A 14,486-nucleotide genomic window follows, 5' to 3' on the forward strand; every position below is an offset into this window, starting at 1 on the left:
AGATGGTTGCATGTTGAGGGGGCCTACTTACAATATGTTAGTGAGGACAGCTATTTGGATATAGAAGATCTGTGTTGTTTGCTTTAGTGATTCAACGGAGACGAACTGATTATAGAAGAGGCAAAATTTGCTAGACAACTGTTTGGTTAATTGTCTTTTGTAGTTGTTTGCATTGTTGTCGGCTGGCACCATGACGAGAGTGTTGTAAATCTCTTGATATTTCAAAGAGCCTTTTGATTTTCAGTCAAAGTCGGGTCGACCAATCAGTCTACGACCATGATTTCTTACTCTTAATCTTGAGAAGTTATTTTTTTCTAGTTGATAAATCTTTATCACTTATGCGTGTGATTGTGATCTTCCACTACTATGTATTGGTTAAACTTATTCTCAGGGTTCATAATATATAAGGAGAGTAATTTATGCGTAGTTTTTGGCCTTTAAGCCCCTTTGATTGGTAGTAAAAAAAACAGGAATGAAAAACACATGAATGGAATGTCATGTGCATGCAAATCCTATAGGATTTGAGTTTACTTGATAAGTACATAAAAACAAAGAATTATTTTCAAAAATTTAGTGTGGTTGTTAGATTTGCCATGAAATGTAGTATAAATGGTTATTTAGAAACATTTCCAAATTGATATAGGATCGACGCCTACTAATCAAACGTTCAACATAGATTCTTTTTCTTTCTTTCTAGATAAGAATTCAAATTCTCCAATTCTTTTGTGAAAATCCTTTGAATAGAAAAGGCCACTTGAACATCTTTTTTTTTCTAGGATAAGGCCACTTGAACATGTTGTGTCAGCAGCCATCGGGCATGTGTACAGCCCATGAGCGCGCCGAGCCCAACAAGTGTGCGTGCGACTGCATCGCGACGTGGATAGCGCCACCGGCACCGGGCGGCGTCTGGCGACCGGACGCGGGCCACCCAACTGGCTGCCCCGCCTCCGCCTGGATTGCGCGCCAGAATTCTCCATCCGACCGCCGTCTCTGGATCCTACGAGAAGCCGAACACGACAACCTCACCAAGACGCTCACGAAACCACCGGAGAAACCCCAAACTGCAGCGATCTCTCATCCACACGAGCACCACCGCGTCAGTGTTGTGACCTCAATCTATTTAAACACAGGAGGAATCGCCATACTACGTTCCCTCCAAAACCCGTGAGCAACAGCACCACACTCACATTTTGCTCTGCTCAGTTGCCACTAGCCAAGTAGAGTAGTAGCCTGATCGATCAGTGGCAGTAAGCTTGGCATGTCGCCCACGGCAATGTCGCTGACGACGACGACGACGAGCCACCTGCCCGTCTGCAAGGCGCAGGACGTCGCCAAGCAAGCGCCGCAGAGACGGGCCTCTCCCGCCAAGATCACGCCCCCGTCGCCGGACGCTGCCGGGCTCCTCGGCAGGCGGGGGCTGCTCCAGTCCGCCGGCCTGGGGCTGGGGCTCGGGCTCGCCGTGGCAAGGCCGGCACGGGCTGATCAACCGCCGGTGCTGGCGCCGGAGGAGCTGACGTCGAGCCGGATGTCCTACTCCAGGTTCCTGGAGTACCTCAACGCCGGCGCGGTCAAGAAGGTGGACCTGTTCCAGAACGGCACGGTGGCCGTGGCCGAGGTGGACGAGCCGGCGCTGGCGAGGGCGCACCGCGTCAAGGTGCAGCTCCCGGGGCTCCCCGCCGAGCTGGTCCGGAAGATGCGTGAGAAGGGCGTCGACCTCGCGGCCCAGCCGGCGGAGCCCAACGTCGGGCTGGACGTCCTCGGCCTCCTGCTTAACCTCGGCTTCCCGCTCCTCTTCCTCGCCTCGCTCTTCCTGCGGTCGTCGGGCGGCATGAACGCGCCCGGCGGCGGGCCGGGCCTGCCCTTCGGGCTCGGCCGGTCCAAGGCCAAGTTCCAGATGGAGCCCAACACGGGCGTCACGTTCGACGACATCGCCGGCGTGGACGAGGCGAAGCAGGACTTCCAGGAGATCGTGCAGTTCCTCAAGTTCCCGGACAAGTTCACGGCGGTGGGGGCGAGGATCCCCAAGGGGGTGCTGCTGGTCGGCCCGCCGGGAACGGGGAAGACGCTACTGGCCAAGGCGATCGCGGGCGAGGCCGGCGTGCCGTTCTTCTCGCTGTCCGGGTCGGAGTTCATCGAGATGTTCGTGGGCGTGGGCGCGTCGCGGGTGCGGGACCTGTTCAACAAGGCCAAGGACAACGCGCCGTGCCTGGTGTTCATCGACGAGATCGACGCCGTCGGCCGGCAGCGCGGCACGGGCATCGGCGGGGGCAACGACGAGCGCGAGCAGACGCTGAACCAGCTGCTCACCGAGATGGACGGCTTCCGCGGCGACAGCGGCGTCATCGTCATCGCCGCCACGAACCGGCCGGAGATCCTCGACGCGGCGCTGCTCCGCCCGGGCCGCTTCGACCGGCAGGTGTCCGTGGGGCTGCCGGACGTGCGCGGCCGCGAGGAGATCCTCAGGGTGCACAGCGCCAACAAGAAGCTGGACCCCGGCGTGTCCCTCGGCGTGGTGGCCATGCGCACGCCCGGGTTCAGCGGCGCCGACCTCGCCAACCTCATGAACGAGGCCGCCATCCTCGCCGGCCGCCGCGGCAAGGACCGCGTCTCCGTCAAGGAGATCGACGACTCCATCGACCGCATCGTCGCCGGCCTGGAGGGCGCCAGCATGATCGACGGCAAGAGCAAGATGCTCGTCGCCTACCACGAGATCGGCCACGCCGTCTGCGCGTAAGCACACACGCATCATCATCCCTCTCCTCGTTTGACGACATTATTTCTCTCGATTGCACTGAAGACTGATCGATTCTACCGCAGGACGCTGACGCCGGGGCACGACGAGGTGCAGAAGGTGACGCTGATCCCGCGGGGGCAGGCGCGGGGCCTGACGTGGTTCCTGCCGGGCGACGACCCGACGCTGGTGTCCAAGCGGCAGATCTTCGCGAGGATCGTCGGCGGGCTCGGCGGCCGTGCCGCGGAGGAGGTGATCTTCGGCGAGCCGGAGGTGACGACGGGCGCGGCGGGGGACCTGCAGCAGGTGACGCAGGTGGCGCGGCAGATGGTGACCACGTTCGGCATGTCGGAGATCGGGCCGTGGGCGCTGACGGAACAGGCGGCGCAGAGCGGGGACGTGGTGCTGCGTATGCTGGCCAGGAACTCCATGTCGGAGAAGCTCGCCGCCGACATCGACAGGACGGTGAAGGCCATCGTTGACGAGGCGTACGAGGTCGCCAAGGCGCACGTGAGGAGGACGCGGCCCGCCATCGACCAGCTGGTCGACGTGCTCATGGAGAAGGAGACGCTCACCGGCGATGAGTTCAGGGCGATCCTGTCGGGGTACGTCGACATCGGCAGAGAGCAGAGGGACACGGCCGCGAGGACAGACATGGTCACTGCTTGAAACTTCAAAAGTGTAGAATTGTGTAGTGCAAGACTGTGGGACGATGGCATATATAGCGTGATGTAAATTTCAAAACTTCAAAAGGGGCAGCTACGCGTCCGCCGGCCGATCGTTTAAAAGATCGGTCGGGTCGCCAGCCATCGGATCTGGTGCATCGAGTGGCCAGCGGCACTCTCCATTATTGCAACACAAGCCTTGTTGCGGAAATATTTTGTAACCAGCATCGCCCTCCATTATTGCAACGCATGCCTTGTTGCACATTTTTTTACACCCTCCATTATTGCAACACAAGCCTTGTTGCGGAATTTTTTTTGTAACCGAGATCTTGTTGCAGATTTTATTTTTTGCAACTAGCAACGTCCTCCATTATTGCAACACAAGCTTTGTTGCAGAATTTTTTCGCACCAGAGATTTTGTTGCAGAATTCTTTTGCCATGTTATTGAAGAAGGAGCTTTTGCAACACACAAGATATTGCAGAAAAAATTGCAACAAAGATGATGTTTCAGAAACACTGCCGCCGTTGCTGACAACACCGTCGCTATTCGCACAGCCGGTGATGGTCAGGGGCGGCATGGACGAGGTCTTGCATGCAGTCGCATTTCCCTGAACCACGCACTAGCTGCAAAAAACAACATCATCTAGTAGGAGATTTGGGTGGGAGATTGAGAGAAGGTTTGAGAGAGACAAAACGTCATGGAAAAAAGGAAAAGGTTGAGCGGTTGGTGTGGGTGAGATAAAGATGAAGAAAACTACTCCATACAGATAATGCTGGATGGGTCCCACGCAACACGCACATCGCACGGGAGAGGCGGCGGATGCTCGCGCTGGATCGGCCGTCTGATCTGAATCGTTTTCCATGTATATATAGTGCCTCACATGCTTGACAGAACTAGTAATTTTTGCCATAATTCTTCTGCCATCACAATTTGTGTTCTTCTCCCAGAGCACAGGGATGCATAGTAGAAACTGAAAAGCACCAGACTCTAATAAAACATGGAAGAAACACTTGGGCTGGGCTATACTACTACTATATGCGAGACGCTCTGCATCAATAGTACTTGGAAGCCTCCCCAGGTTCAAGAGCCAAGAGCCGTCTCTTTTTGTAGCTGGCCTTGAAGCAGGCCTGCCGAAGCCTCTTCGTCTTCTCCTCGAGCTCAACGTACGGCCTCTGCTCCAGGAGCCGCCTCTCCTGCTCCAGCATCTCCACCATCGCCCTCAGCTGCCCGTCGTCGTTCGCCTTGCCTGCCTCCTGCAGGACCTGCGACCATGACCGACATCGCACAGCATTTACATGGAGAAACAACGGATGTAAAATGCTGTCAGATTCAGAATCAGAGATGGGAAAACTAGTATGGATAAAGAGGGGACCTCGACGTCGTTGATGAGGGTCTGCAAGCTCTTCAGCTTGCGATGCGGCCACCTGGGAATCCCAAGCTCCCTGCACCTCTTCTTCAGGACGGTGAGCCCGACGTTCAGCTCTCGAGCCGCCTGCGTGATCGGCATGTAGAAGTACTGCGACACGAGCTCGAATGTCAGCACCCTCTCTGATCTAACGCGGTCTGCTCTCATGGCGTTCGAAGCTGCTCCGTTCACCTCGCCATAACACAGTAGTGGCAACCCCTTCCCACTCTCTTCTGTGCTGTCATCAGATTGCTCTATAGCCTCCCAGCACCTCAGCAGATCATCATCAAAGCTTGTATCCAGCTCGTCTGTGTCGCAAGGAACAAGACAGGGAGCTGCATGCGAGCTCTGCAACTTCAGAAAGTAGCACTAAAATCACATACAGTACTCCAGAAGTTGCTCTGCGTAACGTACCTTGCAGACTGCTGCTCTGCGCAACAGCGGGGCTGATAGAGCACAATGGTTGGCAGCCGTAGCTCGGGAAGGGTAGAGTGCAGAGGAGCGCCTCCTCTTCAAGCAGGTAACTATCATGCCAAACACTTGGCCCATAAGGCCAGAAGCTGGTGCATGGAAAGAAGAACTGGATCAACTTATAGCAATAACAAAGGCACTACTTTCTGATGTACGCCCGTGCACTATCTTACTTTGTCAAACCATATGATGTATGAAATCAGAGAAAAAAAGTTACCTATGTTCTCCACTGGAATCCATTCTTTCTAGAGAGATCTAGAACATGGGCAGCCAAATACTCTTATGGGAGACGGAAGGAGTATATATGGAGCGGATGAAAGGCAAACCCAGCTCTTAAATGCTTGTATCACTAGGTAGATGGAAACGGCTAATAATATTGGAAATCATGCAAGAAATTAATTCCAAGAGTAGCTAATGGATCGGGAGTTACAGAAAAGGGAGTAAATACTGTGATTGGGTTGCGTGGTAATTAATAATTAGTTTTGGTAATGGCGGAACATGCCTGGGGGTCCGTGCACTGAGTATGGCTAATCAAAAGTTTTCAGCTAGAGTCTGCATGTTTTGTTTTCCAGAGATAATATTTATACTTCTTGGAACTGTAAGACTTTCATGGAGTAGATAACATTTAATCGAATTGATATTCATGAAATTTGTTTTCGCTCCTGTTCAGCTTTAGACTAGCCATAGTGGGGAGTATGTTACTCCTGGGCGCCCGACTCATTCGGTGGCACCTAGACCTCGCCTCTGGCCATGCCACCGTTAGTGTGGCCGTGTAGTCATCACATTCGTCATCCTCGTCTTCAACTAAGTTGAGCGCCCAGGCCTCGCTTCTAGGCATGGCATCCTCGAGCGAGTCGGATGTGCAGTCATCACCTCCGTACTCTGCGTAATTGACTGAATCTTGGTGCCCAATCATCGCAGCTGGCCATGGCGACCTCAAGCAGGTGAGAAGAAAACACATCCATCATCCCCACCATTGAACGAGTCAAGCACCCAGTCCTCGCCTCCGGTTACTACTCGCCCAACCGAGGTGAGCGCTCTGTCCTTCCGTAGCACCAGAGAAGATAGATGGAGACATGAAATGGGAGGGAGACAAAGCGGTGGTAGACGAGCGGATAAGAAAAGATCAAAGCTGGCGTGGGGTGCGACGGAAGCATGTCTCTGTTTCAGAATAGCATGTTGAAATTACAAGTGACGATCTACAATATGGGATTTTAACCAAAGTCAAATACTGTTTAGTTGAGGGCTATCTGTAAAACTCTATTATCTCCTTAATTAATATATGAGGCAAATCTTTTGCCTCCGTTTTTGAAAAGAAAAATTAGAATTTGGGGAGCGAGTGTTATGTCAGAGGAGAGATGATTCATAAACAGGTAATCAAGCACGCAACATTATATGCTTATTTAGAAGGCATAAACAAAATGATGATACTAGAAGAGTAACTTATGTGCCAATCTTTGAATGCACCTGTTGTGGGATCTGTTCAACCAGGCCTTGCACACGTGTTTTTGAGAGAGATAATGTGACAACGTGGTTCGTGATTAGATGTGAAACAACACTTAAAAGTAAGTATCAAAACACATGTGTACCAGATAAGTGGGAGTAATACAAACTCACTTGAGCTGCCTGGCTTATCCCCATGTTTTTTGGCTTGTGCAACTGCCGCCTTACAAAGCCAGCAAAATAAGCCCACTGTCGAAAAAATAAATCATTTAAATAGTCTACTTTAGCTGTTCATGCATCAACTCACAAATTTTTGATTATTTTGATTAGAGATTGCACACAGATCAACAAGTGTAACATATGGCTATAAGAGCTCAATTAACAGACTTTGTAAATAGCTGATTTGGGTAGGGTACAAACAGTACATGAATGGGATATGTACAAGTCAACAAGAATCAAAGACAGAAAACATGTGTTTGTTTCTACACTGCAAAATATTTTTCTTTGTTCCATATAAATACTACAACAATCTCACCGTACCGTCTAGCTCCAATCTCTGGATGACATGTCAAAACATTCTAGGACTGAATATATCTCCTGGATAAAGGGATGTGAGGTATCTCCTGCGTTGAAGACATGCACCTGGTCGTGCAAATCAATCCAGCTGTACCCGGCATGCTTGTGAACACCTTGCCGTTCCATCTCTTCCCTTGCCAGAGATGCACTTCCCCACCTTCCCTCACGAGCATGTAAGTTATGAATCAGAACATATGGAGCAGAACTCTCGGGATCAATCTTGGATAATGCCTTTGCAGCCATGTGAGCCAGTGGTTCATTCTTCTTCGCCGTACATGCTCCGAGGAAAGATCCCCACACAGATCGGTCCGGAGCAATTGGCATGCTATTGATTACCTCCAATGCATCATCAAGCTTACCATGTCGACCTATGACATTGACAAGTGCTGAGTAGTGCTCAATCCTAGCAGCAATGCCATACTCATGGACCATGGTGTGGAAAACCCTCCATCCTTCAGAGACAAGGCCAGCATTTCCACATGCACTCAAAAGAGAAATGAAAGTTATGTGTGTTGGCATAACCCCGGCTCTCCTCATTTCTTCGAACAGCTGCAAGGCTTCTGTAGCACGACCATGGTGTTCATAACCTCCAATCAGTGCATTCCAAGACACTAAACATTTTTGCGTACGCATCTGATTGAAGATGGCTTCCGCATCAGTTATTGCCCCGCCTCTGGAGTACATTGTTATAAGGGCATTGCTAGTTGCAGTATCTGGCAGAAACGACTTCTCAATAAGTTGGTGGAGCTGAGCTCCAAGGGGCAACATAGGGATCGACGCACATGCTGCTAGAACTGAAGACAAGGTGTGCCGGTCAGGCGTCCCACCAACTTCTAGCATCTTTGAAAATAGCTCAATTGTACCATCATAGTCCCCATTTTGTTCATAACCTGATATCATTGTATTCCAGGAGATGATTGCACGCTCTGGCATCCTATCAAAAAATCCACGGGCATGCTCAACCTCTCCTATCTGTGTGAATCCTCGTATTATTAAATTCCAGGACACCATATCAGGGTCTGGCATTTCCCAAAACAGCTTCTCTGCTTCCTGCATATTGGACACCTTGGCATACCCAGCAACCATAGTGTTCCACGATTCCAAGTTCTTAGCCAGCATCTCATCAAACAGCATCCTAGCTGAGCAAACATCTCCAGTTCTGGTATAGCACATCATCATTGTGTTCCATGACACAACATTTCTCTGAAACACCCTCATATTGCTCATCTGGTGCTGATTCTGACCTCTGGGTATCATATCAAATAATCTTCTGGCATCATCCACCCTCCCAACTTGCCCATACGCAGCGATGAGTGTGTTGTAAGCATCAACAGCCTTGTCCATGTCTGTCACCGTCAAGCGCTTTGTCAACAGCTCCTCTGCCTCATGCAACCGGCCATTCTTGGCTAACCCAGACACCAGTGTGCCCAGCGACGCAGAGTCCTTCACAGGCATCGCATTGAACATGTCGAGGGCCTTGCTCACCTGACCAGCAGCAAAGAACCCGGTGACCATCGTGTTCCAAGAAGTGACGCCCCTCTGCGGCATCTCGTCGAACAGCTTCCCGGCCTCGCCCATGAGCCCGCGGCGCACATAGGCGCTGAGGAGGGTGTTCCACGTGACGCCGTCGCGCTGCGGCATTTCGTCGAACAGGCGGCGCGCGGCGGCGAGGTGGTGGGAGTGCGACGAGCGGGAGTAGGCGGCGAGGAGAGTGTTCCATGACACAACGTCCCGGACGGGCATGGAGGCGAAAAAGGCGCTGGCAGCGCTTACGTCGCTGCGGCGGGCTAGCGCCGCTAAGAGCGAGTTCCAGGTCACGACGTTGCGGACTGGGAGAGCGTCGAAGAGGCGCCAAGCTGCAGCGAGGCGGCCGCGGCGGAGAAGAGCCGCGAGGGAGCGGTTGTGTTGCCGGACCAGCTCGCCGGTGGGGGGTGCAACCGTGGCCGCGGCTGTGGCCGCGGCCGCCGCGCGGCGGGGGGCGACGCCTTGGATGGGAGGCGGCCATCTCCGCATCAGGATTCAAAGGATCCGGCGGTCCGGGACTCTGGGTACGTGGTGAGTTCAACTGTGCGATTGTCCGGTGACGTTGAGGTGGTTTGGTCAGACCAAAACATTCTCAAAGTATTATAGACTAGTTGAATGCCCGTGCATTGCTACGGAAATACGAAATATGATGTGAAAAGATTTTCGATAATGGACATTTTATATGAATGCTTTTTATGAAGTACATTTCAACAACAAAACAATGTCAACGTTAATTAGAAATTTATGAACATGGTCATATTTTCTAGCCAACGCATTGTAGACTTTGATTAGATTTTTCATTTGTCAGAACTTTATTTGGAGAGAACATGATGAAAAATGTAAACAGCGAAGCACGATGTGACACATTGGTAGGGGACCAACCCCATGAAACTGAGAGCTTCGGATCCACCGTTTGTACATTGCCATCAGCTCTCACTTATTGGTCTTTGATACATAGTTTTAAAAGAAGACACACGGGGTGACTAAGTTTTCAAGCTCCGTGCGGTAACCAGGGCTTCACCGAAAAAGCACCATTCAGCACCGATGGCTTGATCAAAGAAGAACCCCTATATGCCGCCCTAGACTTAAGTTTTATAATTTTTGTCTCTTCAATTTTATGTTTATTTCCCTGAGATTCTTTAGTCATTTCGAATTCTTGTTGGTAGGTTGTATAGAATTTGCTGAGTTTTTTTATCTCTTCCAACAACATCACCTTCGGACTCTTGTTGGTAGGTTCTTTTTGATGGTCAATAATATCCATATCTATCATGGACACAGTCTGAAAAAGTGAAATGTATATACTAAATATATTACTATCATTTATTCTTTTTCTTTGCGGGGAGTACTATCATATATTCATATACAACATGCAAACTAAAAAGGTTAAAAAGACAGACATCTAGAATATGCAAAACAAGATTTGTTCTAGTCTAGCCAAGATATTTGGTAGCCCCGAGAGACCGTCCAAATACCTCAGTTCTTATGCTATAATATACAGAGAATGGCGTTTTAGCTCTCGGCCTCCATGGAGGTCTTTTTTTTGAAAAAAAACAAAATTCAAAAATTTCAGTTCTGAACTTTTTCGTACAAGTAAACAATGATGTGAGGCGTATGTGTGTAAAATTTAAGGATGAAATATGTTAAAACGCTACATGTACAAAAAGGACAAATTGATGATCGGGGAGGATGAATCGTATCATGTGTTAAAAAACCACAAATTTGTAGTTTTTGCACAGCCCACATTTCAACGTATTTTGTTCTCAAAATTTACACTCTTGTGCACTATGCCTTCATCTATTTCCATATCTTTTTCAGAATTTGTTTGAATGTAAAAATATGATTTTTCAAGAATTTTGAATTTTGGATTTGGAGATCTCCATAGAGCTCGGCCTCCCAAAGCAATTGCGCATAATATGCACTAATATAAATAAAAAAATTATAGAGTCGTGGGACAAAAACAATTCTGCTAAAGCCAGCACTCTCAGTCTCTTCTCCTCGCTGCTCACCCCTTTCCCATTCAGCTAGCCACCCATGACCCACCCTGCTCCCCTGTGCAGCCGCTGGCGCGTCATGGCGCACGGCACCCATCCCGGCCCAACCTCCCACCCCGCGCCTCCAAACCGTCCCTACAGCCTACCTGCGGCGCCGCGAGCCTGTCAGGACGCCGATTCTAAGTCACACCGATCTAGCATGTAACACATCATATCACTTTGCGGCCTCATGCACGGTATTCCCACGGGTGCCATCTTACCTGGCCCGGGACCGTTTGCGCCTTTTGGCTCACATATATGATAGTGTCGCTAGCATCCATATGACAGAGAATCCGGGCCAACATGGCTAGTCGTGAACCCAAAACGGCACTAACCCATGGGGACAGGCATACATGAATCAACTTCGAGCATGTCGGTCAACAGCGTGTGAATCCGGGCTGTAGCACTGGGCTAACAGGACTCCGGTAACCCGGGCTGTAGTAGGCTAGGCAGGACTCCGGATGTCACCGCGTGACATTTCCCCGAAGGGACAGACACAGGAACGAAGTGAAACACATGCCGGCCAGTCAAGTGTCCTGAGCAGTAGTGCTGGGCTAGCAGGACTCCGGTGAACCGGGCTGTAGCGGACTACTATGGCTCATGGAAGCACTAGACTACATTTCTCCATAAGAGAGGCTGCCAAGGATAAACAACTAGATTGTCGGATCCCACACATACCAAGCATTTCAATCATACACACAATATGCTCGATATGTGTAAATACAAGATGGCATCACAACAAGACTCTACGACTCAAGTATTTATTCATTAGGCTCCGAGGAGCGAGATATTACAAAATGGGTCTCATGACCCAACATACAGAGCATACAAGCAACAAGCACATGCGGAAGCTTAACTTGTCTGAGTACAGACAACTACAAATGAAGAAGGCTGAGAAGCCTGACTATCTACCAGATCCTGCCAAAGGCACAAGATCGTAGCTGAGGTAACAAGCTAAACGTCGAAGTCCACGCGGAACTACTAGCGAGACTGGAGTCTCTCTGCAAAACATAAATTAAGCAAACGTGAGTACAAATGTACCCAGCAAGACTTACATCAAAACTAACTACATATGCATCGGTATCAACAAAGGGGGTGGGGGGGTTTAACTGCAGCAAGCCAGCTTTGACTCGGTGGCTACCCTGAACTACGACTGCAAGTAACTCTTTTGAGGTGGCGCACACGAGTCCACAAATTCACCATACCAATACACCACTATGGATCCGCTCCCGTCTCCCTGCGAGAACGCCATCCATAGCACTCACGCTTATCTTGTGCATTTTAGAGTATCCACTTTCACTTGTCTATGAACTATGCAAGGGGTCCAAGTTTCCATATCCGAGGAATCCGGCTACTCGAATAGATAATGATAATCCTGCAGGGGTGTACTTTTTCACACACGCTTTCGCCACTTACCATCATGTACACGTCATGTACCTCAGCAACCTTCAAGCGGAAGCCTGGCGAGGGAGTCGGCCACGACCTGACTAACCACACAAGTCTCTAGTCCAGGTTTATCGCCTATTCGGGTTCCATCCGCAAGGAGATCCGGCCGGGATGTCGCTCACGGCCCCAAATGATGTGTGCAGGGTTCCCAAGCCCACCTCGACGGGTGGATCTACGCTTGGTACACCGTGCCACGGTGCCTAGTTTGTCCCAAGCTCACCTGTACAGAGTACCACTTGGTAGACTACTAACACTACCTACAAACACCAGAAACTAGTTGCAACACCTGGACAGAGATCAAGTGGATTAATAAGTCGAGAGGGGCACTTAAGCATTCCAATGCGTGGTAGTAACTGTTCATGGATCACAAACACAGAACTCGGTTCCTGAGAACGGCTGCAATGAGACAACCCATCATGTACTCCTACATGGCCTCTCACCGCTACCTTTACCAAATTGTGTTCACACACTTAGCTCTCAACGGTAGGACATGTTCACCACATTCCAATTCATCCCCGATGAATCAGACCTGACTCAACTCTAAGCAGTAGCAGGCATGACAAACAAGCATGAATGAGTAGGCACATCAGGGCTCAAACAACTCCTACTCATGCTAGTGGGTTTCATCTATTTACTGTGGCAATGACAGGTCATGCAGAGGAAAGGGGTTCAGCTACCGCAGCATGTAACAGTTGAAATGTTGTTGTCCTAATGCAGTAAAAGAGAGCAGGAGCGAGAGAGTGAGATTGTATCGGAATGAACAAGGGGGTTTTGCTTGCCTGGCACTTCTGAAGATAGCATTGAGTCTTCATCAGTGTCAACGATCACAGCGTCGGAGCAGCGTCTACCGAGAGGGAACAATTACCGGCAAACAAGGAAGAATACAATCAATGCAATGCAACAATATGATGCATGATCATGACATGGCAATATGAATGTGTTTTGGGCTAATGCAACTAGTAACAGAAAGGTTTTGGGTTGATTTGAACTCAAGGTTCAAATTCAAATTCAAACTATGAATTCAAATAGTGCATTATCATGTTTTGGACTAAACAGTGAGGTTAAGTTGTTCAAACATGCATGAAAATTCCATATTCAGATTCCTTGGATTTTTCTGATAATTTTTCATATATAATTTATTTCATTTGGAGTTATAGATTATTTTCTATGATTTTTAGAAGTTTTAGCTATTTTCTGAAATAAATAAATCATTTCTGATTTATTTAAAATCCCAGAAAAGTTTTAATGCGTCAGCATTGCGCAAGGGTGATGTCAGCGGGTCAACTGGTCGGCCAGGTCAAACCTGACCTGCGGGACCCATATGTCATTGACTCAGCTAATTAATATGGTTAATTAACATTAAATTAAGCCTAACTAAAATGTCAGTGGGGTCGGGGCCCACATGTCAGCGGCTAACCTAACTAAATTAGTGTTAGTTTAACTCCTAATCTAGGTTTGACCAGGGGGCGGGGCCCACGTGGTCAAATGGGTCAACCCCACCGGCGACATGACGCCGGCGAGGCCCGAGACGGCGGCGTGGCTCGGAAACGCAGCACAGGCGACGAAACGAGCGGCGGAGGGCATCCGCGGGGAGCTGGAGCTCTCCCGCATCCAGCGCAGCAAGCAGCAACAGCTAGGGTGGCCGGGGTTGTGCGCGGCGTCGACCTCGGCGGCGGCCGGAGTTCGGGCACACTCGGGAACGGGGCTGCGGTGGCCGTGGAGTGGTGTGCTTAGCTCCTACGGCACCTACGCGGCGCGGTGAGCACGTGGGTGTGCTCAGTTGAGAGCTTCGACGACTGTGGCCACGGCGGCGAGAAGCTCGAGCGGCGGAGCGGTTCGGTCTCCGGCGGAGCAACGGCTACAGCGTGCAAATGGAGCACAAAGGAGGGGGATTAGGGTCAGTGGCTCACGGCGAGTCGGACGAGCAAGTCGGCGAGCTCGGGGACGCGGAGACGGCGGCGAATCGAAGGTGAGGTTGCCGGCGGCCGAAGGTAGAAGACGAGCTCGGGGACGACGCTACAGGGCTCCCGCGGTCGAATGGGTTGGTGTAGATGACGCAGAAGGCGATGGCGGTTCCTCTGGAAGCAACAACGAGGTGCGGGGTGGACGATGGCCCCGGTGGTGCTCGTCGGCGCTCTCGGGTGCCCGTGGTCGAACGCGGGAGAGGAAGCAGAGGAGGGGGAGGGAGTCCAGA

The 14,486-nt window shown here is 50.6% G+C and overlaps 3 protein-coding genes across 4 annotated transcripts; 1 reads left to right on the plus strand and 2 right to left on the minus strand.

Annotated features, from left to right (window-relative positions):
* Positions 1–1,167: 1,167 nt before the first annotated feature.
* Positions 1,168–3,677, plus strand: LOC119334548 (ATP-dependent zinc metalloprotease FTSH 6, chloroplastic-like). The gene is made up of 2 exons (XM_037607094.1): positions 1,168–2,730; positions 2,818–3,677. Exons 1-2 carry the CDS (start codon positions 1,259–1,261, stop codon positions 3,398–3,400), a joined length of 2,055 nt encoding a protein of 684 aa, XP_037462991.1. The 5' UTR covers positions 1,168–1,258; the 3' UTR covers positions 3,401–3,677.
* A 562-nt stretch (positions 3,678–4,239) lies between these two features.
* LOC119331661 (protein RKD1-like) lies at positions 4,240–5,412 on the minus strand. Its single transcript, XM_037604819.1, has 3 exons — positions 5,217–5,412; positions 4,770–5,137; positions 4,240–4,659 (listed from the first exon to the last, which is right to left on the minus strand). The coding sequence occupies exons 2-3, from the start codon at positions 4,968–4,970 to the stop codon at positions 4,450–4,452; spliced, it is 411 nt and encodes a 136-aa protein (XP_037460716.1). The 5' UTR covers positions 4,971–5,137; positions 5,217–5,412; the 3' UTR covers positions 4,240–4,449.
* LOC119331660 (pentatricopeptide repeat-containing protein At1g62260, mitochondrial-like) lies at positions 5,224–9,330 on the minus strand. 2 transcript variants are annotated; one of them, XR_005160613.1, is made up of 3 exons: positions 7,257–9,330; positions 6,891–6,965; positions 5,224–5,362 (listed from the first exon to the last, which is right to left on the minus strand). XR_005160613.1 is itself a non-coding variant. In XM_037604818.1 (2 exons), the coding sequence occupies exon 1, from the start codon at positions 9,303–9,305 to the stop codon at positions 7,260–7,262; it is 2,046 nt and encodes a 681-aa protein (XP_037460715.1). In that variant the 5' UTR covers positions 9,306–9,330; the 3' UTR covers positions 5,397–6,965; positions 7,257–7,259. The 2 variants fall into 2 exon arrangements, 1 of the variants encoding a protein (XP_037460715.1); XM_037604818.1 differs by lacking the exon at positions 5,224–5,362 and having other exon boundaries at positions 5,397–6,965.
* Positions 9,331–14,486: the final 5,156 nt, after the last annotated feature.

Source organism: Triticum dicoccoides, chromosome 7A (assembly GCF_002162155.2).
Source record: "Triticum dicoccoides isolate Atlit2015 ecotype Zavitan chromosome 7A, WEW_v2.0, whole genome shotgun sequence".
NCBI lineage: Eukaryota > Viridiplantae > Streptophyta > Magnoliopsida > Poales > Poaceae > Triticum > Triticum dicoccoides.

Coding starts and splice junctions, on each gene's coding strand:
- LOC119331660 (XM_037604818.1), bottom strand. CDS start 9,305: ATGCGGAGATGGCCGCCTCCCATCCAAGGCGTCGCCCCCCGCCGCGCG.
- LOC119331661 (XM_037604819.1), bottom strand. CDS start 4,970: ATGAGAGCAGACCGCGTTAGATCAGAGAGGGTGCTGACATTCGAGCTC. Junction 4,660..4,769: donor CCCTCATCAACGACGTCGAG/GTCCCCTCTTTA, acceptor TCATGGTCGCAG/GTCCTGCAGGAGGCAGGCAA.
- LOC119334548 (XM_037607094.1), top strand. CDS start 1,259: ATGTCGCCCACGGCAATGTCGCTGACGACGACGACGACGAGCCACCTG. Junction 2,731..2,817: donor ATCGGCCACGCCGTCTGCGC/GTAAGCACACAC, acceptor ATTCTACCGCAG/GACGCTGACGCCGGGGCACG.